This window comes from Fistularia commersonii, chromosome 19 (assembly GCF_037954325.1).
Source record: "Fistularia commersonii isolate RoL2024-O1a breed Wild chromosome 19, RoL_Fcom_v1.0, whole genome shotgun sequence".
Taxonomy (NCBI): Eukaryota; Metazoa; Chordata; class Actinopteri; order Syngnathiformes; family Fistulariidae; genus Fistularia; species Fistularia commersonii.
In genome coordinates this window covers 3,231,659-3,254,085 of record NC_141302.1, presented here as the reverse complement: position 1 = coordinate 3,254,085, position 22,427 = coordinate 3,231,659, and the positions used below count along the sequence as shown (strand labels likewise).

Below are 22,427 nucleotides of genomic sequence, written 5' to 3'. Positions count from 1 at the left end.
ACAAGCACAGATGGACGGCGATGACCCGGCAGTTCAATATATCCAGGTTTAGAGACAGAGCTGAGATAGATTGTGTTTTTTATTTTAGTTTTCAAATACTGCTGCACCTGTAAGAGTCCCAAAGCTCTTAGGACTCTGAGCCAAGGTCAGTTCCTTCCTTCCAACTGTTGTTTGGGTGTTTAACATCCAGCTCAGCTCTCAACAGACTTCTTTTTCTTCATTCTTTCATTCACCCATATATCCATTCACCCAGACACAGGTTGCCACTGTAAGCATGATTGTACGCTACCAGTTGCAACTTCTGCACGTTTATATTGTTAATATTGTACAACGTTCAAAAAGTTCAAAGTCAGCATTAGTGTCAATTTCTGTGGACATACAGAGGAATCGAGAAGATGTTTCTCACAAGCTCGTGAATTAACAATACAATACTAATAATAATGAAGTGCAAATTGGAGCTGCCAGGCAAGAGGTCCAAAGAGAAGATTTATGGACGTAGTGAGAGAGGATATGAAGTAAGTTGTTGTGAGAGAGGAGGATACAGAGAAGAGGGTTAGATGGAGAAAGTTGATTCGCTGTGGCGACCCCTGAAGGGAAAAGCCGAAAGAGGAAGAAGAAGAATGAAGTGCAAATTAGTAAAGTGCACTGTTACATTAAACAGTTAACATTAACCGATGAGGTTCTTTATTTATTATTTTATTTTCTCTTTTTATAATTTGTTCTGATATTTATATATCTTACTGCTTGTAAATCATAAACACTCTCTATTGCGCCATCCACTTTCAGCTGTGTATGAATTGAAACGTCTCCATTGTGGCATCATTAAAGAATTATTCTATTCTATTCCAAGTACCTGAAACAACGAATGAATGAATGGATGAATGAATGGATGAATGCATTAATGCAATAAATTTCTTGTTGAGGCTGGTAGACACAGCAAACACGCAGTGTAAGTGAAGGAACCTAAAAAGACAATTCATATTTCATTGTATTTCTTATTCTTCCTCCTTCCTACTATTTCTATTACTGTTATGTTTTTGCTTGAAACTCTGGCACAACAATTTCCTTCGGGATAGATAAAGTTGTTCTCATTCTCAAAAAATTATTACAGAATTTGATGGGGCGCGTTTTATTTTGAAGGCAGCAGCCCCGACTTCCGGTGTTAGCCCTCTACTTCCGGCTGACAATTCTACCTCTTCGTATTACAACCCTGGCTGCGGAGTTTCCGTGCTGTCAGCGTTGACAGCGCCGGTGATCGCCGTTCAAAGTGGCCTCCCTCCCGGGAGTCTGGACACGATGCGTTCACTTTACCGGATTTAACGGAAACGTTTGTCGTTGCCAACCGAACTTCCCCCCCTCTTCCTTTCCAACAGCACCTCCACGAAGTCGCACCGCTAAGTTTTCACCATGAGAAGCAGAAGCAACTCGGGCGTGAAACTGGACAACTATGCCCGGATGGTCCAGCAAACCATCTTGCGGCACCAGGTGAGTTGCGTGAGAGTGGGGGATTCACGCGACGATCCGAGTGGGTGCGGGGGGGGGGGAAAGTGTGCGGGAGTGGCGTGGCGCCCTGCAGGGGAGGTGTTAGCTTGGGCTCTCCGCGGGTTTGCATGCATGGAGTTCAAATTGCGCAAGGCTGCGCGCTTTCAGTACGCATACTTTGCTTCTGTGTATGTGTGTGTGTGTGTGTGTGCGAGAGAGAGAGTGTGTTTTGTTAAGTTTCTCGATCAACAGCTGATCCAGATGCGTGTTGCTTGGAGGTTCACCCCGGATCCATCCATAACAGGCCTCTTGAAGAAACATCTCAAACTCAATAGCTTCCCTTCCCTTTGCAAATGTTTCACTTTTACTTCAACAAAGTTCTTAGGATTATGATATCTAGAAATTACCATCTCGTCATTTCTTTCTCAAGAATGTTTTGAGCCTTCTTGCCGTTTTCACATCGTTTTAAAAACGGCTTCGCGGCCAGGAGGTCCCCGGTTGGGGTCCAACAGGGGGGCCTTTCTGCGCAGAGTCTCCGTGTTCTCGGCGTGGGTTTCCTCCGGGTTCTCCGGTTTCCTCACACGGTCCAAAAACATGCAGGAGGTTCATTGGAGACTGGCTGCCTGGGGAATCATATCTCTAGAAGTCTCCATGTGAGGCCCTGTGATGGATCCAGGGTGAACCGATGACAGCTGGGATCGGCTCGGGCCCCCCGGCAACCCTGACTGCAGGATCAGAATGTATAAACGAATGAATATTATTTGTATTTCCAGTTTTCTCCCCGCATCATTTCATTTTGGCATCTGTTTTGCCTTGTTGATACAACAACGGCAACAATTTTTGATATTAATATGCACTTTTTGGCGGTCGTAAGTGTTTAAAATGAATCCTCGAGTTGAAATTGCTTGGTCAGTCAAACTAAGGGCGATGCATTACATGTTTATCATCTCATTCTAAATGTGAATTTACTGAAAATGCACTGCTGCAAGAACAATGGATGCAGCTCTGAGCCTCTAAAGGGAGTGGGAGCAGGAGCCCACCTGGCGTGAGGTCACCTCTGAAAAATCTGCCCCCAAACGGCTCTCGGTCGGCCCTTCGGTGTCATCCGGCTCGCCGTGCCCAAGACAAACCTGCAGAGGGGGACCGATTCAAGTAAATCTGCAAAAACAGCCCAAATATTTGCCGAAAATGATTTTCTGTCGACTTAAGAAAGGCTTCAGTATTTGCGCTCTCTGAGTGTTTCCTTCATAAGAACGTGCTTCAAACAGTCAGGATAGAGACTCGTGCCCTGACCAGGTCTAATGAGTCGACTGATCCTTGTGACATTTACCCGCGAGCCTCCTGACATTTTCTTTTTAGCGACCTCGCTGCGGGGAGGGAGACCACTTCCGGGGTGTCTTATCAACTTTGGAAAAAAGACCACGTCTCCTCCGCGGCCTCTCTCTTGTTGCATCATCCTCTTCGGTTTGCGACCAACGTCCTCCTCAGAGCGGAAAGCGGCAGGTTTATGGTTGTCGTGGCTCCGTAGCCTCTCGGCGGCAGCGGGATTTGTCAGGCCTGGAGGACATTTGTAGAAAGATGGCGGGGCTTTGCGCTACTGTTCCATTCAAGCGTGACCTCTGACCTCCGCGTGCTCCCCAGGACCCGGTGACGGGCCTCCTGCCGGGCAGCGGCGAGCACCCGGACGCCTGGGTGCGAGACAATGTCTACTGCATCATATCGGTGTGGGGCCTCAGCCTGGCCTACAGGAAGAACGCCGACCGGGACGAGGACAAGGCCAAGGCCTATGAGCTAGAACAGGTCAGTGTGTGTGTGTGTGTGTGTGTGTGTGTGTGTGTGTGTGTGTTTGGGCTCATATTTCTGTCACTTTGTCTCACCTTGTCCTCAGAGTGTGGTGAAGCTAATGAGGGGAGTCCTTCAGTGCATCATGAGGCAGGTACGTTGTCCTCGGTTTCTCCGTCTGGTCTCCGTCCGGCGCCGCTGATCGCTGTTCACTGATCACGACGTCTTGGTCTCCACCTCGACTGCACCCACGCCGCCTCCAGCTGGATAAGGTGGAGAAGTTCAAATACAGCAGGAGCACCTCCGACTCGCTCCACGCCAAGTACAACACCAGGACCTGCGCTCCCGTGGTGGGAGACGACGAGTGGGGTCACCTGCAGGTGGACGCTACCTCGCTCTTTCTGCTCTTCCTCGCCCAGATGACGGCATCCGGTGCGTCTGAAACACAGCAAAGAGAAAGAACGGCGACTTGAAAAATGTATGGCTGATTGTGTGTGTGTGTGTGTGTGTGTGTGTGTGTGTGTGTGTGTGTGTGTGTGCCAGGTCTTCACATCGTTTACACCCAGGACGAGGTGGATGTCGTCCAGAACCTGATGTTTTACATCGAGGCGGCTTACAAAGTGGCCGTGAGTGTCAATTCCTCACAGCGCGCCCACCTTTCTGTCCGTCGTTGCGATTGAACGGCATATTCATGCTTTTTCTTTCCCCTCCTCCGCGGTTTCTCACAGGATTACGGGATGTGGGAACGTGGAGACAAAACCAACCAGGGCATCACTGAGATAAACGCCAGCTCGATCGGCACGGCAAAGGTTCGGAGACACTCTTCGAACACAGATGCGCGTCCAGTAATGAACAGTACCAGCCAGCGCTGGCCAGTTTATCAAATATCAGGAACTTTTTAGCGTAGCAAAAATTCGCCCTGCACTCGGGGTCACAGGAGTTTTTCCCGGCTGTCTTTGGGCGAGAAGCGGGTCCGAGACCGAGAGCCAGTCAATCACTGAGACGTGCTATCATTCGTACATCTGGGTATTTTAGGGTGTTCAGTGCATGTTTTTGGACTTTGGGAGGTAAACTAGAGAACCCGGAGGCAACCCACGCAAACTCAGCACAGAAAGGACCTGTGTCGGAAATCGAACCGGGGATTTTCTTGCAGCGAGGCGGAGCTGTTAACCACTGCCACTGCTAGCAGAAGTATTACGGTCAAAAACCACTTAACCTGTAAAATTTCATTACTTTGGTCAATTAATTCGTTCGTCGTGATTGTTTTCAAAGTCATGGATGAACACCGCCCTCGCCACATTTCAAACAAATATTAAAATTGTATTTAAAATAATTAAGAATCTGCAAAAAAAAATCCCTCCAGAATATTTGTCAGACGCCTATAAGAATGGAAATTATATATACTGCTCAAAAAAAATAAAGGGAACACTTGAACAACACAATGTAACTCCAAGTCAATCACACTTGTGTGAAATCATAGTGTCCACTCAGGAAGCAACACAGATTCATTTTGACTTGTTTTAAGGACATTACATCAAAGTTGGATCAGCCTGGAGTGTGTTTTTACACTTTAATTTGGAGTGTGATTCCTAATCCAGACCTCCATGGGTTGATACACTTGATTTCCATTGATCATTTTTGTGTGATTTTGTTGTCAGCACATTCAACTGTGTAAAGAGCAAAGTATTTCATGAGAATATTTCATTCATTTAGATCTAGGATGTGTTTTTTAAGTGTTCCCTTTATTTTTTTGAGCAGTGTATATTAAAATCAGAGATATTCACGCGCTTGTGTTCATCACCCTCCTCTTCATCGTGCAGAGGTGCAGGTATGATTTAGTCCGGCTGCCGAGAGCAGAACTTGCCTCCACAGAAGCAGAACAGGTGCTCCATTAAAAATGTCTGGCAGGGCGCAAGGTGTCTAATCGCCGCCGCGGCCTTTACACTGACCTCTACGCGCTCCGCACCCGCGGACGCTGGGCGAGGTCTGGCTTGTGTCTGCAGTAGCGTCGAACCCTCTGAATGGAGAAATATGACAAATAATTCAGCGCTATGAAATTCCTTACTGTTCTTTTAAATGATCAAAGGGCCGTAGTCGTGTTTTCCTCAAACCGAGATGGTGTCGCCGCATGCGTCTTGACAGGTTTTCCGGGAAAAAAATCACAGTGAAAATGCAATCGGCGAAAAAACTGCCACGATTCCTGGAGAAAAATTGCAGCGATGAAGGTTTTACATAACGGCGTCTCAGTGCCCGACCGCAGGTTGTCCTTTGCCTGCAGGGCACACGAGGTATCAGGTTCTCTTTGGTCCCCCAAGAATGGCTTCACGCTCCGAAATAACATGCGGGTTAATTTTAGCGGCAGGAAAAAGGCGCCGGGAAAAACTTGAGAAAACAGGCGCTGCCGCAGGAGCATTCCCTGCCTCATTATTACATGGAATTATCTGTAATTCCTCATAAATGTCAACATTAGCTTTCTCATCGCTATTATCCTCCTAAACAGTGTGTAGTGTAATACGTTTGCATGAATACAGATAAAATCAGGAGTGTATTGCTGACATTGACAAACTCTACTGTTTTGTCCTTGATGGCGGAGATCTGCAGCAAACTACTAACCCGTTTTATTGGCTGATCCAGGATTAAGAATAGCGCCTGACTGACACCTGACACGGTGGGAACGACATTGCGATACCTTTTATTGGCTGATATTGAGGTCACACACTAAGTCAACAAGAACTAGTCCTGCTGGAAGAGATTTATCTCCCACGTGTTCTATCATTATTAATAAGGTCGGGTGGGTAAATGTCATTAGTTTCTCAAATGCCTTATTATCACCGCTCCTTGCTCTGCCGTGTCTGCTCACACAAAGACGCTTGAGAGGGAAATATAATAAACCCAAGTGTATTAATCGGGGTTTACGTCTCTGAAGCAAGGTGCTTGAAGTTGGCTGAGGAAAGAATCATTAATGGAAGAATATATGTCGCCTATTAACAGTATTTTAAGTTTTCCCAGACTTGATGCAAAGCAGGGATCCGAGGAGTAAGCGACTGGTCGGCCAATCAGAGAGGGTTTTGCTGCGGCGTGTTCGGATGCGCGGTTAAAAAACAATGCCGGTCAAACTTGTGTGTGTCCTCCAGGCAGCTCTGGAGGCGCTGGATGAACTCAACCTGTTCGGGGCGAAAGGAGGACCGGGGTCGGTCGTCCACGCCCTGGCTGATGACATACAGCACTGCCAGGTGAACACACACACACACACACACGTACATCACATTTGAATACGCAACAGACACCTATTTATTCTGTTGATCGTAAATCTCGTCCCCCCTCAGTCCATCCTCACCTCCATGTTACCCAGAGCGTCCATATCGAAGGAGGTGGATGCCGGCGTGCTGGCCATCATCTCCTATCCCGCCTTTGCCGTGGAGGACATGGGTATAGTCAACCTGACCAAGGAGGAGATCATCTCTAAACTACAGGTGCGGACATGTGATCCGCTGCAGCGAAGTCCACCGTTTATCCAGCTCCTTTCGTTAAGATATAGATGAGGTTAAGGATCAGAGGCCAGGCTGCAAGAGAAAAACGTTCATGGAGAAAAATGACAAAGAAAAACAGAAGCGGAACAGAAGCTTTTTAAAAATAAAGTGAAAATGAGTAAATTTTGACTCCACTCTGCACCGAATTGCAATTATAGGTCATTTATTTTGACAGTTGGGCCGACCAGAAGGCAGTTTAATGCTAAAGGAAAAAAAAATCTGGATTAATAGAAGCACCAGATTGTCTTTCTTCAGCTCCAGTCTATGTATTCAGTGGCATTTACTGAGCAGTAAACAAACACTCAGTCACTTGACAGTGACGGGGGTAAAAAGTGTGCCGGAAACCACGGTAACCGACCTCTGTGTCGTTTCTCGTCCAGGGTCGATATGGCTGCTGCAGGTTTCTCCGAGACGGACACAGGACGCCCAAAGAGGTAACCACGGCGATGTCTCTTGTGCTTCCTGTCCTGTTGACACAACTTGAATGAGATGATGAGATGTACTTCGATGATCCCATGTTTGGGAAATTGTTTAACAGCTGCACCAAGACCTACAAGGACAGGACGGTGACAAGCGAGCTGAAAATACATATGAAAAAAAAAAACAAATAAAACTCTGAAGTATGGAGAAAAAAAAATCTCCATATTTACCAATATACAGGAATTAATAATGAGCAAAGTGGCAATGTGAAGTAGAAGCTGGAGAAGCTGCACTGCTGTATCTAGTGTGAGGTTTAGGAGGTCCTCCTTTCCATCACCGTCTCAAAGTTCTCCACCTAGTTTTCCCCGGCGGCTCGGCAGATTGAAAATTCTGTATATTTTCACCACGCGTCTGCAATATCATGAACTGCTGAGGAAACTTTTAAAAAAAAAAAAAAAAGCCTTTGTGACTCTGTCCTTTTTTTTTGGTCTGGAAGGCACATTTAGCGGGAAGCTACATGAATGTCTGGTTGTTCTGGTTGCCCGAGTGTCACATCACGGTCATTGTTCCTCGGGTGTTACGTAACAGTCGCCTGAAAAGGGTCATGTGGTTAATGGACCATGGAGAAAGTCTCTTGGAGCAGGACAAAGAGGCTTCTCCTTTTGACCGCACTCTAACGTAATATTCTGCAGTTTGAAAGCGCTTCACAAAAGAACAGACTATTGGTGTGTTACATTAAGAACCAAAGCGAACAAAAAGGAAACACAAGGATTTGAAGTATTCATGCTAAATGTCATTTAGCACAAAGGGAACATTGAGCTAACGCATCCACAAAGTCTAACTGCAAACATTTGCAATGATTTCTGTTTAATTCAACCCAACGTTCTGCTTTTTTTAAAATCCCTTTCTTTCCCAGGATCCGAACCGTCTGTATTACGAGTCGGCCGAACTGAAGTTGTTTGAGAACATCGAGTGCGAGTGGCCGCTGTTCTGGACCTACCTCATTCTGGACGGCATTTTCATTAACAGCCCCGAGCAGGTATCGCACGTGGAATCGGACGAAAAGTGGAATAACGTTTCATAAATGAACCCGCTCAGAGAACAAACGTCAGGGTTTTCCGTGCATCACTCAGGTGCAGGAGTACCAGGACGCTCTGGAGGGCATCATGATCAAGCAGAAAGATGGACTGCGTCTCATGCCGGAGCTCTACAGCGTTCCCGCCGACAAGGTCGCTGCTCCGTCGCTGACACCATGACGGGCGACGCCTCGGGGAGATCCGTCGTATTTTTGTGCTATTCGGTTTTCATATCGCTGTCACGCACAGGTGGACGAGGAGTACATGAACCCTCACTCGGTGGAGAGGGTTCCCATGGGGAAGTGTCCTCTGAAATGGGGGCAGTCCCTCTACGTCCTGGGAAAGCTTCTGTCTGAGGTGAGCTATCGTCTACCCGTCCAAAAGTGGAAACGCGCAGATTTTACGATTCGACAGTGAGGCTTCTCGAGGTTTCTGGGAAAGTTTGAGCCAAAGGCATTTGCCCGTCCACCGGCGTTCAAAGTTCTGCACCCTTCCCTTCAGGGTTTTCTGGCCCCTGGAGAGATCGACCCCCTGAACAGACGTTTCTCCACCATCCCCAAGCCTGACGTGGTGGTACAGGGTGAGCCATGTTGCAGAATGGCGCCACATTTTAAGGACCATAAGGCGCACCGCATTATAAGACGCATGATAAAACATACGGTATATAAAGCGAAACAAAGCAGTCAGCTTAGTCGAACTCTGATTTGTCTCTGCTCTGTTCCCATCATCTACTGCATAGGTGTCGAACTCTGGCTCGCACCGTAATTATATTTAGCCCGCAAAGCCATAACAAATGACTATTAGGGCTGGCCGGCCGTTATAGTCTACAGTGCATGTATCGCTAATTCTACCAATCCCAGAATTTTCTGCTGGTGTTTTGGCACGAAAATCACAACAGGATCCATAAACGCCCTCTCCTCTGTTGACAGTCGTCATAGCGACCTTATGCTAATACTGGCACTCTGCTACTTATGTGGAAAACAGGATTTTGCATGTGTGCAATATTAAGTTTTATATCGTATAGTATTAAGCTATGCTTGTTCCATATTTAGTTTTTAAGCAAAACTTGTTTGGGTTCATTGTTGTGTCTGGAGGAAGATTTTTTTTCATAAAATATCAATGTTGGCCCGCGACTTTGTCCCTGTTTTGAATTTTGGCCCACTATTTATTTGAGTTTGAATTCTGTTTCGTAAGCATGTTTCTTAAAAGGTGCCATTTTTGGAGGTCCTCATACAAACAAATGTACAGTAATATTATGTTGAAGCACAGAATTTACCAGTATTACAAAAAGTGGCGGATGTAAGCGTATTACGTACTGTTCTCTGAATGGTTTATCGTTGCCAGCGTTAGCGGACGTTGAAGCGCTTATTCAACCAAGGATCGACTTTAATACAACATCTCCATGTCAGGTGGAAACGGTCTGAAAATCAAGCGGAGAGGCTTTGTCACTTACCAAAGTCTCATTAAAACATTTTGACAATTTTTTTTAAGTGCGGTGTACCACTTATAATATGTTCGAGGTCAGTAAGCGCAACAAAAAATTCATACATAAGGCGCAAGGACGATTTTTGAGAAAATTCAAGGATTTTAAGTGCGCCTTATGGTGCAAAAAACACAGTCCTTTTGGGGGTTTTAAATGCCTGCGGGAGGACTAACTCGTGTTCCTCCATGCTTTTCTATACATTTTGCATCCTTCTCACAGTGTCCGTCCTGGCCGAGACCGAGGAGATTAAACAGCTTCTGATGCAGAACGGTATCGACGTGGAGACGGTGGCCGACATCCATCCCATCCACGTCCAGCCCTCCAGAGTCCTCAGTCACATTTACGCCCGACTCGGTACCGGCCCAGTGATTTATGATGAAAATTAGCGAAATGATCTGAAAAGTTGGGACTAAGCTATGCTCTGCTCCAGGTCGGAACCCGAGGCTGGGCCTAACGGGGCGGCCCTACAGGAGAATAGGAGTTCTTGGAACCTCAAAGTTCTACATTATCAGAAACACCATCTTCACATTTACGCCACAGGTTTGTGGGGGAAACTTAAAAAAAAAAAACGGGATGGAGATGATGTACAAAAATCCTTATTTTTGCTGCGTTTTTGAAGTGAGAGATGTTTCCTCATGCCCGACCTTCTGCCTCCCCAGTTCATCGATCACCAGCAGTTCTACCTGGCGCTGGACAACAAAATGATCGTGGAGATGCTGAGGACGGAGATCGCCTACCTGTCGTCCAGATGGAGGATGACGGGACGGCCCACCGTCACCTTTCCCATCTCGCAGACCATGCTGAGTTAGTCCGCCGCATGCCCACGCTCATTCTAACCACGAAGAAGAGGACATTTGACTCTTAAGGGGCAAATAGGGCAGCAGAACACTCAGACATATTCTGCTTCTTTAAGGTGTGTGTTTGTGTGTGTGTTTCAGCTGAGGACCACAAAAACCTGGACCCTGCTGTTTTGGCTACACTGAAGAAGTTGCATGATGGATACTATGGAGGAGCAAGGTGAAATAAAAGTAATCAGACTATAGCCATCGCGCGGTGGGACAGTCGCTACTTCTGGATGATTCCTTGTACTTATTGATGTGCAGATTTTAAAACACACACACACACACACACACATAGATAGCTGCCTTTTCTATTCAGATGCTAAAATTGATGCAATGTTTCTGCGAACCCCCCCTGCCATCTTCATCGTCCCACAGGATCCAGACCGGGAAGCTGTCGGAGTTCTTGACCACCTCCTGTTTCGCTCACCTGAGCTTCCTGGATGGTAAGGCTTCTGGCAGCATGGGCCACCGTGACGAAGAGTATGATGATGGTGATGAGGGTGACGGCGATGGATACGTGCATGAGTTGCGGAATGACGATGGTAAGCATAAGACGAGCAGGATGGATGGGTGGATGAAGGCGCTGTCCCTCACAAGAGGAGGGGAGGGTAACACAACATTGTCTTAACACAATTACTGGTGTTCTTGTTGTCCAGTTTTTCTAAAAAGTAGTAAATAAGCCCTTTGACCTTGTCGGCGGTCATTTCCCTTCCCACCGAGAATGAGACGAGACGATCGATAGCTCTCTCTGGCTGTCTGACAAGCATGCGGCAGCATCCCGTCGGTGGTTAGCTTAGCCGTAGCGTTGCCATTGATCGTCTCTCGTCAGTCTCAGCAGGAAAAGACAAGTTGGGAAAACTGAAAATGTGCCTTTAACCGGGGATAATCTCAAAGTCTAATCTGAAACGAAACAACTTAACAAAATCATCACATGGACAAAATCTCCTTCTAATCTGATACGGAGACCCCTATCTTTCATCTTATTAATCACCTCCCTTCCTAATCCTCATACGATCCTCATCCCATCCTCTTTCACCTGGCAAGGAGACCGAGCCAAGATGGATTTCAGGAAAACACTGAAAATGTGTCTAAATCACAGAGAGCCTCTTCTGGCGTCTTAAATCGGACCGGTCGTGGAAACCTTCTCGGCTCCAAGAAGACTTCAGCGACGCTTGCTTTGCTTCCTCGCTTTTCTTCATGTGTTTGTCAGACGCTCCTCTGGAGATTGCAGATGATGCTCTCAAAGGACTGTCTTTGTTTGTAATTCCAAAGCAAGCATTGCTATTTTGGCACGGTTGGTTCAAAAACGGCCTGGCAGAGGAAGGCATGCACCTTGACAACAGTCAAGAAGCACTTCTGTCGTCAAATCCAAAACTATGCGTCTGTCGTTCCTTTTAAAATCCACGCATAGCTTTGGATTCATTTCCCATTTTGTCACCAAAATGCGTGTTCGAACCAAAACGAGATTCTTACCTGCGTCTCATCCGCCCTGGGCGAGATGCTCACGATCCCTCCCAGACAACGACGGGAAGCTCAGGAGAATCCCCTCCTGAGAGAAAGTTAGATGTTTACCACACACATTGATGCTGGACGTAATTTCGCATTTTCAATGTTCAAGACACCCCTTAAAGAGACCTCCTCCTCCTCCAGAGGCCGACGACCTGGCTCAGTACCTGGACCACCTCCTGGCCCACTCCACCCCCAAGAAGCCCAAAGTGCAGGGTGGAGGGCTCAGTAGGTTCAAGGCGGTGGCCACCAAAACCAAGGAGATGGTGTCTCTGATGAACAAGGCTCAGGACCTGAACGTACAAGGTGAGTGGATCCATGAGAAGGGAAAAAAAGAACAATTAATGCTTTTTTTTAATATACTGAGGAGCCGCCAGACACCTCCCTCCCACCTCGGCAGGAACAATTCAGCGTGAAATGATCTCAAGCAGGAACTAAACTATCTTTCTCACATGTCCTGTTCCCCCCAAGAAGCAGATAGTCCTTTATTTCTGAAGGTTTCCAACACCAAAGTGTTGTTGTTTTTCTCCAGATGTTAACATGTACCTGCCCAACAAGCTGTTCCGCTCCCCTCAGTCGTCACTCAACCTCAACCTTCCAGAATCTTCTGCACCGCAGGACACTCAGGTGTGTTTCCAGCCCCAATTTTTTTTTTTTTTTTTTTTTCTATCAAATCTTTCCTTTCTTCAGGCCACATATCAGGGTTTGACTGAGATCTGTGTCCAGGTGGGAACCTGGAAAACACCCCAGATCCTTTTAGAAGTCTCGCTCATTTAAAACTGTAAAAAAAAAAAAAAAATGTTAATGTTTTAAACCATTTCACCAAATCAAGTTTTTTTTTTTTCTTTTTACAATTTATTTCAGTTCTCTGTGAAATGGGTGCCTGAAATGCCTGAGCCTGAAAAGAAAGTTTAAATGGATCTTTTCCTGTTAGCTGTCACCACATCTTCCTCCATCTAAGCTTCTCCTCTCATATCAACTAACTTTTTGTCCTCGCTCCCTCCATCCGTAAATCTCCTCTCTGGTCAGCATCCTCAGCATCTGTTCATGTCCGAATCATCTCAGTCTGATTTTATCTCCGGAACATCGAACACAACTCATTCCTGGTCCTCATTCCTGGAGGAAATCTCCACATGGTCCCCTCTGCTGCCTCCTGTGTGGAACCCAGGCACCATGGCTGCTCTCACCTCCTTCTTCTCCCACTTTCCTTTCAATCTGGCTCAAAAGTAACTCTGGTTTCAAGTGTTTGGATCTTCTAAACTGTTCAACTCAATCAAATGCAATGAAGAAAGGGTCCCGCATAATGCTTGAATGACTTCTTGACTGGTTTGAATTTAGACCAAAAATATCCTCATCCTCCCCCATCTGTCAAAACATCATTGTCTGGCAGACGGCGGTTTGTGCAAGGACATAAAATGGGTTTTTACGACACACGCCCTGTTTATTTTCCTGTCCCGTTCGTGCCAGGAACAATGAAATTCTGCTTTAATTCTTCCTAAGACCCAGTGAACTGAGGCCGCGCTCGCCCAGCTCATCCGTTTCCATTCTCTCACTCAGGGCGCGGGAGAGCCGTCGCCGCCCCAGAGCGGCATCCCTCGAGACGCCAGCGGAGACATCGACTACACCGCCCTGGTCCAGCTGCTGCGGGACACACACAGCCTCCCGGACCAGGCCGACATCCTCTACATCCTCTTTAAAGACAAGTGGGTTCGACGGGCCGGCGCTCGTCGTCGGTTTATGGACGTTTTTCTGGCAGGAAAAAAATAATCCACCGCCTCGTTTATTGAGTCATTTGTACATGATTGTGTTTTACGTTGTTTACGTTGTTTTATGTTGTAATTCAATGGTTTCAAAGTTGAAGGCTGACCTTTGTGTGTGTGTGTGTGTGTGTGTGTGTGTGTGTGTGTGTGTGTGTGTTTGCTCTCACACAGAGGCATGGACTGGGATACCCGTCTGCACGGCAAAGGCACCACGGTGCGCTCTCTGCTGAGCGACCTCTACGAGAAGGCGGGGGAACTCAAGCACTGGGGACTGATCAGGATGATCTCCGGCATGCTGAGGAAGAAGGTGGAGGAGCTGGACTCGGTACGACACACACACACACACACACACACACACACACACACATAAACATAATTTGATGTGTGTGAATTGTGCATTTCTACGACTGATAGAATTGTCGTAAGTTGTACCCACGTGGTTTTGTTTGTGTACTTGGCGCTGATCATCTCTGCTATGCTTCCAGGCCTGCTCCGATTTGCTGGCGCACCAAAAGCACCTCACGGTGGGTTTGCCTCCGGAGCCCAGAGAGAAAACCATCACTGCTCCCATCCCTCCCGACCAGCTGGTGGCTCTCATCGACGAGGCCAGCGAAAGCAACATCAGCGTGGCCATACTCACTCAGGCGAGTCCCATCTTCCCGCGCCTTAACGTTTTGCACATCCTCCTCCCGCTGATCCGCTCATCCCTCCCCCACCAGGAGATCATGGTGTACCTGGCCATGAGCATCAGGACCCAGCCCAGCCTGTTCAGTGAGATGTTCAGGCTCCGTATCGGGCTCATCATCCAGGTGATGGCCACAGAACTGGCCCAGTCCCTCAACTGTTCAGGTAAAAAGGGAACAGTGTCACAGTGGATAATGCATGTTTGCTAACTAGCATTAGCTCCTCTGTTGATACTGGAAAGCATAGAATAACCATAATACATGAAGTGTGTGTGTGTGTGTGTGTGTGTGTGTGTGTGTGTGTGTGTGTGTGTGTGTGTGTGCGTGTGTGTGTGAGTAGGTGAGGAGGCCACAGAGAGTCTGACGAGCCTCAGTCCATCTGAGCTGAAGAACCTTCTCCACCACATCCTCAGTGGGAAGGAGTTCGGAGTGCAGCGTAGCGGTAAGTCTCGCCTTTAAGAATAAGAATAACTTTATTTATCCCGAAGGAAAATGTTGTGCCAGAGTTTCAAGTAAAACATAACAATGATAAATAATAGTAGGAAAAGGGGGGGGGGGGGGATAAGAAATACAAATAAAACTATAAAGTGTCAAAGTCAAGGCTATAAAGTGTTTTAAGGCCTTAAGTGCAAAAGGAAGAGGAATTAAAAAAACTTCTGCGTTCATATCAACCAACCTGGCAGATCACACACACGAACACACACACACACACAGGCACTGTTCTGGCTCCGGTTCCCCCCCGGGTCGGTAGCCATCACTCGGACTCCAGTGTTTTCGTTTCCTCCGCAGTGCGAGAGCTGGACGCCGGCGTGAGTCCGGCCATCTCGATCCACCAGCTGGGTAATGTGGGCGCCACCAAGAGCGAGCGGGCGGGAATCAGCAAGCTGAAGAGCGACATGAAGATGGTAGGAATACAACGTGACGTTTGTCGAGACGAAATCTAAGATAGTTTTGAAGCGATCCTCTCAATCGCCGCCGGTAGACCTCGGCTTTCTCAGCAAGCTTGACCTTTGCCCTCATGCAGCTGGAGCACAGGCTGTCTCTGACGGACGCCGGAAAGGTGAACGCGTCGTGAACGACCAACGCTCAATTCGGACCGGGCGCTAATTCACCCGGCCGATGTCGGATAATTCGCAGTGTAATCTAGATGCGTCGGGAGCAGGATTTCGGTGGCAATTTAAAAAGAAACTAATGAGAATGCAATGGTGAATTGTTTTATTCTCTAGATCAGGGGTCGGCAACCCATGCGGATCTTTCATCTTTACACTGCAGCTTATAAATATTTAATTGAAGTATATTTCATTTTTATTAATTCCTTTTTTTAACTTTTAGTTCTAAGTCGGAAGATTATTGTGATCTTAAAATATTAAATAAAATTATATTTATTATTTTTCGCCGCTCAAAATAACATCACACTCGCGGAAGCCGGTGTACCCGCCGGTCGGTAAAGTCCCGATTTGCAGATGCTGTGCGCTTAAGTTCAGGAGCAGAAGTCCCATAAACCAGGTAAAATAAATATTTATGAAGATATTTTACAAATATTTATTTTTTAATGTTTACTGACAGTGATTTTTTTCACGATTTATTTTTTAAAATTCAGGTCAAGGCTCCGCTAAACGCTCTGAAAGCCCGAAGCTCAAAATGGGTTCATTACATAAATAAAATGTAATTTTCTCCGTAATACTTTGTGAATTTCAGAAGCAACACACGACACACTTATTTATACAAAGCGTAAAGGTAATAAAAAGCAATATATACAGTGGTACTTTTATTTTAGACGTTAAAAAGTAATTGCGGCTCCCAGTGTTTTCTTTTCCGAGGAAACCGGGTCCGAATGGCTCTTTGGGTGTTACGGGTTGCCGACCCCTGGTCTAGTTTATAATCATAATAATGAATCTGCTGGGAGAGAATCAATGAGGTGGAGTTCTCCTGTTTCAAATCGTGGCCGAGTGGCTGCATTCCTGTGATTTATCGATGGTACATTTTTGTGTTGCAGGTGGAGCACAGTCTGTCCACCAGCGGGTCTTTTAAGGTGATAATCCCACGAGGGTATTGAATCGGTCGCGGTGATGCTCGCGCCTTAGCTGCTAGTTCGGGTTCCACGTTGATACCAGAAGAAGAATCGGTCGAGTTCTTTTTATAACAGGAGTGATCGGAAGCGGACGGATATTTTTAGGGCCGCAGCCTCTCGAGGAGGCCTAAGGGTTGGGGTGTATTTTAGTTGCTCATGACGCTGTTTCCCTTGTTGCAGGTGGATCACAGGGCTTCTTTGACCGACTCGGTTCAGGTGATGATTTAACACTCCTGAGGTTTTTTTTTTTTTTTTTTTACTGTCATGGTCGATGGAGTTGAAGTTGTTAACCCAAAACCCCATAACACTGTGATAAAGGGTTGTTTTTTTTTTTTTTTTTGGATTAAAAGTCAGTTCAGGTCTTCAGTGGATGAAACTGATGATCCTGATGGTAATAAATTGGCTTGTTTTTTATCCAGAAATTAATTCAACCGAGTGATACAGTTTAGACAAATGTTCCATTAATGATTAAAAGGCGGTGACTGCAAAATTATTTCATATTTTATTGACCTTCAAAAGGCAGATCTGATGAATTAAAGCAATTGAAGCTTCAAGTATAAAGTCAGAATTTGTTTTTTTTTCCCCCCATTTCAGCTCGACCAGAGTGTGGCGACCCGTCGCAAGGTGACAGTAATAATATGATAAATATTCATCCTGATGGCCTCAGTTAATCATATCTCATTTATACAGTCATTAACTAAAAAAGTGGTTTAAATTCCAGCAATTTGCCTCCAGTAATTGCTAAATCTTGGCCTTACATCACTGAATAATCGATTATCATGAATCATCTGAGCGGGGGGGCACTAATGCAGCCTGTTTGTGAGCTCTTTTTTTAATACATTTCAAATACAATAACATTTCTGCAGTGAAATAACTAAAAGAAAATAGGGACCTACTTCACATCACCGCTTAGATGTCAATCACACTTATTAACAGTGTTTTCTTTTTTAATCCGCTGTGTCACGATGACCTTTTCACGTCATCTCACTATTTCATGATTTGTTTTATTATTATTACTGAGTGACAAGGAATGCGTCATATTAATTGTGGAGCTAGTTTTACACTGCCTTTTCAAATAATGTTTGTTTCGATACCATTTTTCCCTTTGAAACATCCCCTAAGATGTATTTACCTGGTGGCCTGGACATGAAGCCGCTGTATTTCTGCTGCTTTCCACATGCAAACTTGTTCATTTCCTTTCAATTTTGGCACAGCAACTTTTAACTTTTATTGTCGCTGAGTATCCGCCTCATATCAACTATTATTTCATGAATAAAGCGAATCGTCCCCAATATGGATGAGACATTCGAGCGAGTAAGTGAAGACCGCAGCTTCCCAAATCCCACAGGACTTCCTGACATCATCGGACCTCAGCTTTTTCTTCTGCCTTGAATTCAGATTCTAGGAGTGCCAGGATTTAATTACAGGGTGTTTAACTTCAGTTTGTTGGGTGTGTGTATGTGTGTGATCATTGGAGTCGGTCTAACACCAGCAACCAACAGGCATTCATGAAAATATCTCCCCATTGTTCACATCAGACTTCCAACCTGATTCGCTCCTCATTTTTGTTTTGATTTTGATTAATCACAGATGCATGTTTGGACTTACAGTTGGGACCGCGCTTGCTTGGGGGCGGGGCTGCTGCTCTGTCGTCAACGGCCGCTTGGATCAGCCCTCTTCACGTCACATTCGCTACCTGCCAGGAGCTTTGCTCATTTGTGTATTTATTTTTTCTCTCGCCCCTTTTTTTGTTGCCTTTCTTCCTCTCAGAGCATGGGATCTCAGTCCCTGGACATAGACAACATCGAGTCAGGGGTAAAGGTCTATGCCTGATAAATTGACTTCATCCTGTGCGTGCAGAGTGGTGATTCTGTGTTTTCTATCCTACCTGAACATTTATAGAGATACAGACTTCCGTCCATAGAATCTCTGGACCTTCCAGAGAGCATTCCGGTCGCCAAGGATACCAGACATGGCCAGTGGCTGCGCAGGAGGCGGCTGGACGGAGCGTTGAACCGGGTTCCCATCGGCTTCTACCAGAAAGTTTGGAAGATCCTGCAGAAAGTGAGTTCATAGTTTTGATTTTTGAACACAGAATATTTATTCTCCTTTCACTTCATCTTTTTTTTTTCCCATTAAATCAAAATTAAATGTCAGCTGTCCTTTATAGTGGGCATCTTCCAAATTCTATTTTGTTTATTTTTATAATAATTTTACTTCACAACATCTGATCTGGATATTTGATTGACAAAGTTCAGGTTAGCAGGAGTGATGCTTTCTGCAAAGTATCACTCTTGAGCATTTTCATAAAAGTCCCCTCATAAAAATCATTCATTTCTTGTGTAAAAAATGAAAATGTTTCGTCAGGGCACTTGTCTACTATCCTGACAAGCCCTGACATCATTTATCCTACATTCCCCTCTTGGGGGAAATTTGTTCTCTGCAATGAAACCATCATGGATGAGCAGTAGGCTGCCGTCCATCAGCACCAGGGGTGCAGGTCGGGGTTCGGTGTCTTGCTCAACAACACTTCAACACACCAGGAGGAGCTGGGAATCAAACCAGGAATGTTCGGTTCCAAAGACGATTGATCTACCTCCTGCTCGGCCTCAATGCTCTCTTTTAATGGATGTCAAAACGTGAAATTCACTGTTCGCACTCACAGGCTGATCTGTTGTCTTCCAGTGTCATGGCCTGTCCATAGAGGGCTTTGTCCTTCCTTCTTCAACCACCAGGGAGGTAAGACAACATATGTAGACACACACACACACACACACACACACACCAGTGACGTGCGGTGAGGTTCATGGCTGGTGAGGCATTGACTTCATCACACTTAGATTTACAAACATATGAACCCTACATATTAGCTTATTCGTCATTTGATTGGCAGCAGTGAACAGGCATAAGCCCCCCCTAGAATGAGGCAGGAGAACTGCGTGCCTCACTCAGTGCCTCTTTGCAGCCGTTTTATGATCGTCCAGCACAAGAAACAAGTAACATACATACAGTTGTTGACAAAAAAAACACTGTACATTGGAAATGTAGTTCATATATCGAGTGTTTAAACAATAGCAACATAGCATTAGTGCAGAGCATGCCAGCGGTCAGCTGTCATTGTGCAATCTACGTTGAGGCTCAACTGTCCACAGCCTCACTGCACGTCTCTTCTCAGTATTTGAACAGTAAATGTGAAAATCCAATGATTTTGAATAAAAAACTGGTGAAGTTAAATGGAAATATACCTTTATTGTGTAAATCAATGATAAATATAACCATTTACTTCTTTTTTTTCATTTTTCTTTTTTTTCTTTCCGAGATTGGCAAGTGAAGCATAGCCTCTCCTGCGTCGCTTGACTGCACGTCACTGACACACACACACACACACACACACACACACACACACACACACACACACACACACACAAACACGTTGGGAAAACTTTGTACTTGTCTTCCAGATGACCCCAGGTGAAATCAAGTTCTCTGTCCACGTGGAGACGGTCCTGAACCGCGTCCCCCAGCCTGAGTACCGACAGCTCCTGGTGGAGGCCATCCTGGTCCTCACCATGCTTGCCGACGTGGAGATCGAGAGCATCGGCTCCATCATCCACGTGGACAAGATCGTTCACCTCGCCAACGACATGTTCCACAAAGACCAGGTCGGCAGTGAACGACTGGAGAACAAAACCCCCTCACCCAACATGTATCTCTTCTTACCTGGTTTTCCCTCTTGCAGACGGACCTGGGAGCTGAGGAGCACATCCTGGAGCGGGACCCGTCAACCGGGGTGTGCAGACTGCTGTACGACAGCGCCCCCAGCGGCCGCTTTGGGAGCATGACCTACCTCACCAAAGCCGTGGCGATGTACGTGCAGGACTTCCTGCCCAGCGGCTCGTGTCCTGTGCAGTGATGGGACACCATTGGAAACAAAACGCACAACATTGTTTGCATGAAAAATAACAATGGGGTCACAGTGAAGAAGTAGATGCTCGCATTTTGTCACTTGAGTTTGAGAACACTGGCTAACCTGCAGTTGTGTTTCCGTGAAAAAATATCAACCCCAGCAGCACATTTAGTTAAAAATGACCACCGGCGGCTTCGCTGTCAGCTGACACCAACATCCGTCACCACACAATCTTATCACCTCACCTCCTCTTAGCGCCTGGCTGCTACAGGATTTATGGTGCCGATACCATTATTTAAAGCGTAGAAAATAATGATATCCATAAATCAAGGGATAAGTTGTATTTAATATGTAGATGCGTGTGGTGTGGTAAAATTGAATTCTCATGACATAAATTGTCCAGTTACAATTTTACTGATTATGCATAATTAGTGTTCATTCCGAAACATGATAGTGCTGGATGGTCTGTGACAACCAACTGCATCGGAAATTGATTTACTGTCAGAGAGATGTGGATGCCAGAGATGAGATCCACTTCAGACCGGCATTACGTTACGGTTGAATTACAGTCATAAGAATGTTAAAATGCAAGTATGGACTTCAAAATAATGGAGGGAAGATATTTGACTTCAGTTTGTTGACAACAAAAGCGCTTTCTGCCATTGATGTCACATGATGCAGTAATTTCACCTTGATTAGTTTTCTTGTTTAAAAAAAAAAAACAAAAACACGGAGATGATATCAAGCCCAGCTCAAAAGAGTCTCCTTACTAGAGTTTCAAGCCAGTTCATTCTCCCTTAAGAACACAGATCTTCTCCCAGAATCAACCAGACTAAAGTCCCTTCCAGCCATGCATTAGACGGGTGTCGCTCAAATACACTGCAGATTTTCTCGTCGGAAAAATTAGATGGCAGAACCAGCAAAAGATGAGCCAACTGAAGATGAATTTGCTCGAAACTAATCAATATGCCTGTTTTTATGCACCGCAGTTATTTTGGCCTTTAAATTACAGCTCATTCTCAGAATGCAATCACAGGTTTTATTATTTTTATTCTATGATGCCAGTTGAAAGGTGACTACTTTTTTCCTCACCTAGTGCAAAAGACAATTCCCTCCCTTTTTAAAGTGCAACTTTACAATACTTGTGACACACACACTGTTGGTTTTGTTGTTTTATTATCAAACTACTGTAAGATTTACATAAACCACAAGTCCAACATCCTCTTAATATATTAAAAACAGCAGTTTTGTTAATTTTGAGGAACGCATTCATGAAACTCATCAGCTGAGACGGAGTTGCATCAAGCTATAATTGTCTGCTGCTAACACACACACCTACACACACACACACACATCACACCTCAGCTCAGCTCACCTCACTTGGCTGAGCAGAAAGTTACAAAAGTCCGTAGGATTACTTGAACTGGTCCTTATTTCTTACCCTAAATATGCTAAAGAACGATACAGTACATAGAGCAATAATGAAGAGCACAGAGTTTAAACTTGGGCTATTTATTTTATAGTTCCAGAATAAAACTAAGAGGCATTTTAATGCAGTAAATAGAGGCCTTACTTTTCTTGCACTTGGAAAAGAAAAAAAAAATGTGTGTGGTTTTATTTTTTTTCAACAATGCACCTATAGACTAAAACTAGTACAGAAATGAAATCATCCTATTTTCCTGTTAAGTTGAAAATTGTAGTTTTCAGAATGTAGTGCACTGGAAAAAAAAATACAGTATTTCTTTGTCAGTGAATGTAATGCAGTGATTTTTAATGCGCCCTCATTTTTGTCTGGCCCTTGTGAAGGGACAAACCTCATGTTTGTGTTTTCTTTTGGGATGTGTCTCTGTTTGTGTTTTCGGTTATATAATTATGCTAAAACTGC

At 45.4% G+C, this 22,427-nt stretch overlaps 1 protein-coding gene across 7 annotated transcripts; it reads left to right on the top strand.

The window, feature by feature from the left end:
- The first annotated feature begins 1,187 nt into the window (after window positions 1-1,187).
- phka1a (phosphorylase kinase, alpha 1a (muscle)) lies at window positions 1,188-20,612 on the top strand. 7 transcript variants are annotated; one of them, XM_086165762.1, is made up of 35 exons: window positions 1,188-1,485; window positions 3,124-3,282; window positions 3,371-3,418; window positions 3,528-3,696; window positions 3,808-3,890; window positions 3,993-4,073; window positions 6,399-6,497; window positions 6,591-6,737; window positions 7,175-7,228; window positions 8,131-8,253; window positions 8,348-8,443; window positions 8,540-8,647; window positions 8,792-8,870; window positions 9,993-10,127; window positions 10,204-10,313; window positions 10,433-10,577; window positions 10,712-10,790; window positions 10,991-11,157; window positions 12,266-12,427; window positions 12,654-12,748; window positions 13,679-13,824; window positions 14,053-14,206; window positions 14,367-14,525; window positions 14,601-14,730; window positions 14,905-15,006; window positions 15,354-15,469; window positions 15,589-15,624; window positions 16,561-16,596; window positions 16,816-16,851; window positions 17,230-17,259; window positions 18,406-18,450; window positions 18,538-18,699; window positions 19,321-19,374; window positions 20,097-20,297; window positions 20,375-20,612. In XM_086165762.1, exons 1-35 carry the CDS (start codon window positions 1,408-1,410, stop codon window positions 20,546-20,548), a joined length of 3,798 nt encoding a protein of 1,265 aa, XP_086021888.1. In that variant the 5' UTR covers window positions 1,188-1,407; the 3' UTR covers window positions 20,549-20,612. The 7 variants fall into 7 exon arrangements, with proteins under 7 accessions (XP_086021888.1, XP_086021880.1, XP_086021881.1 ...); XM_086165754.1 differs by lacking the exons at window positions 15,589-15,624; window positions 16,561-16,596; XM_086165757.1 differs by lacking the exons at window positions 15,589-15,624; window positions 16,561-16,596 and having other exon boundaries at window positions 1,189-1,485; window positions 10,991-11,058.
- Window positions 20,613-22,427: the final 1,815 nt, after the last annotated feature.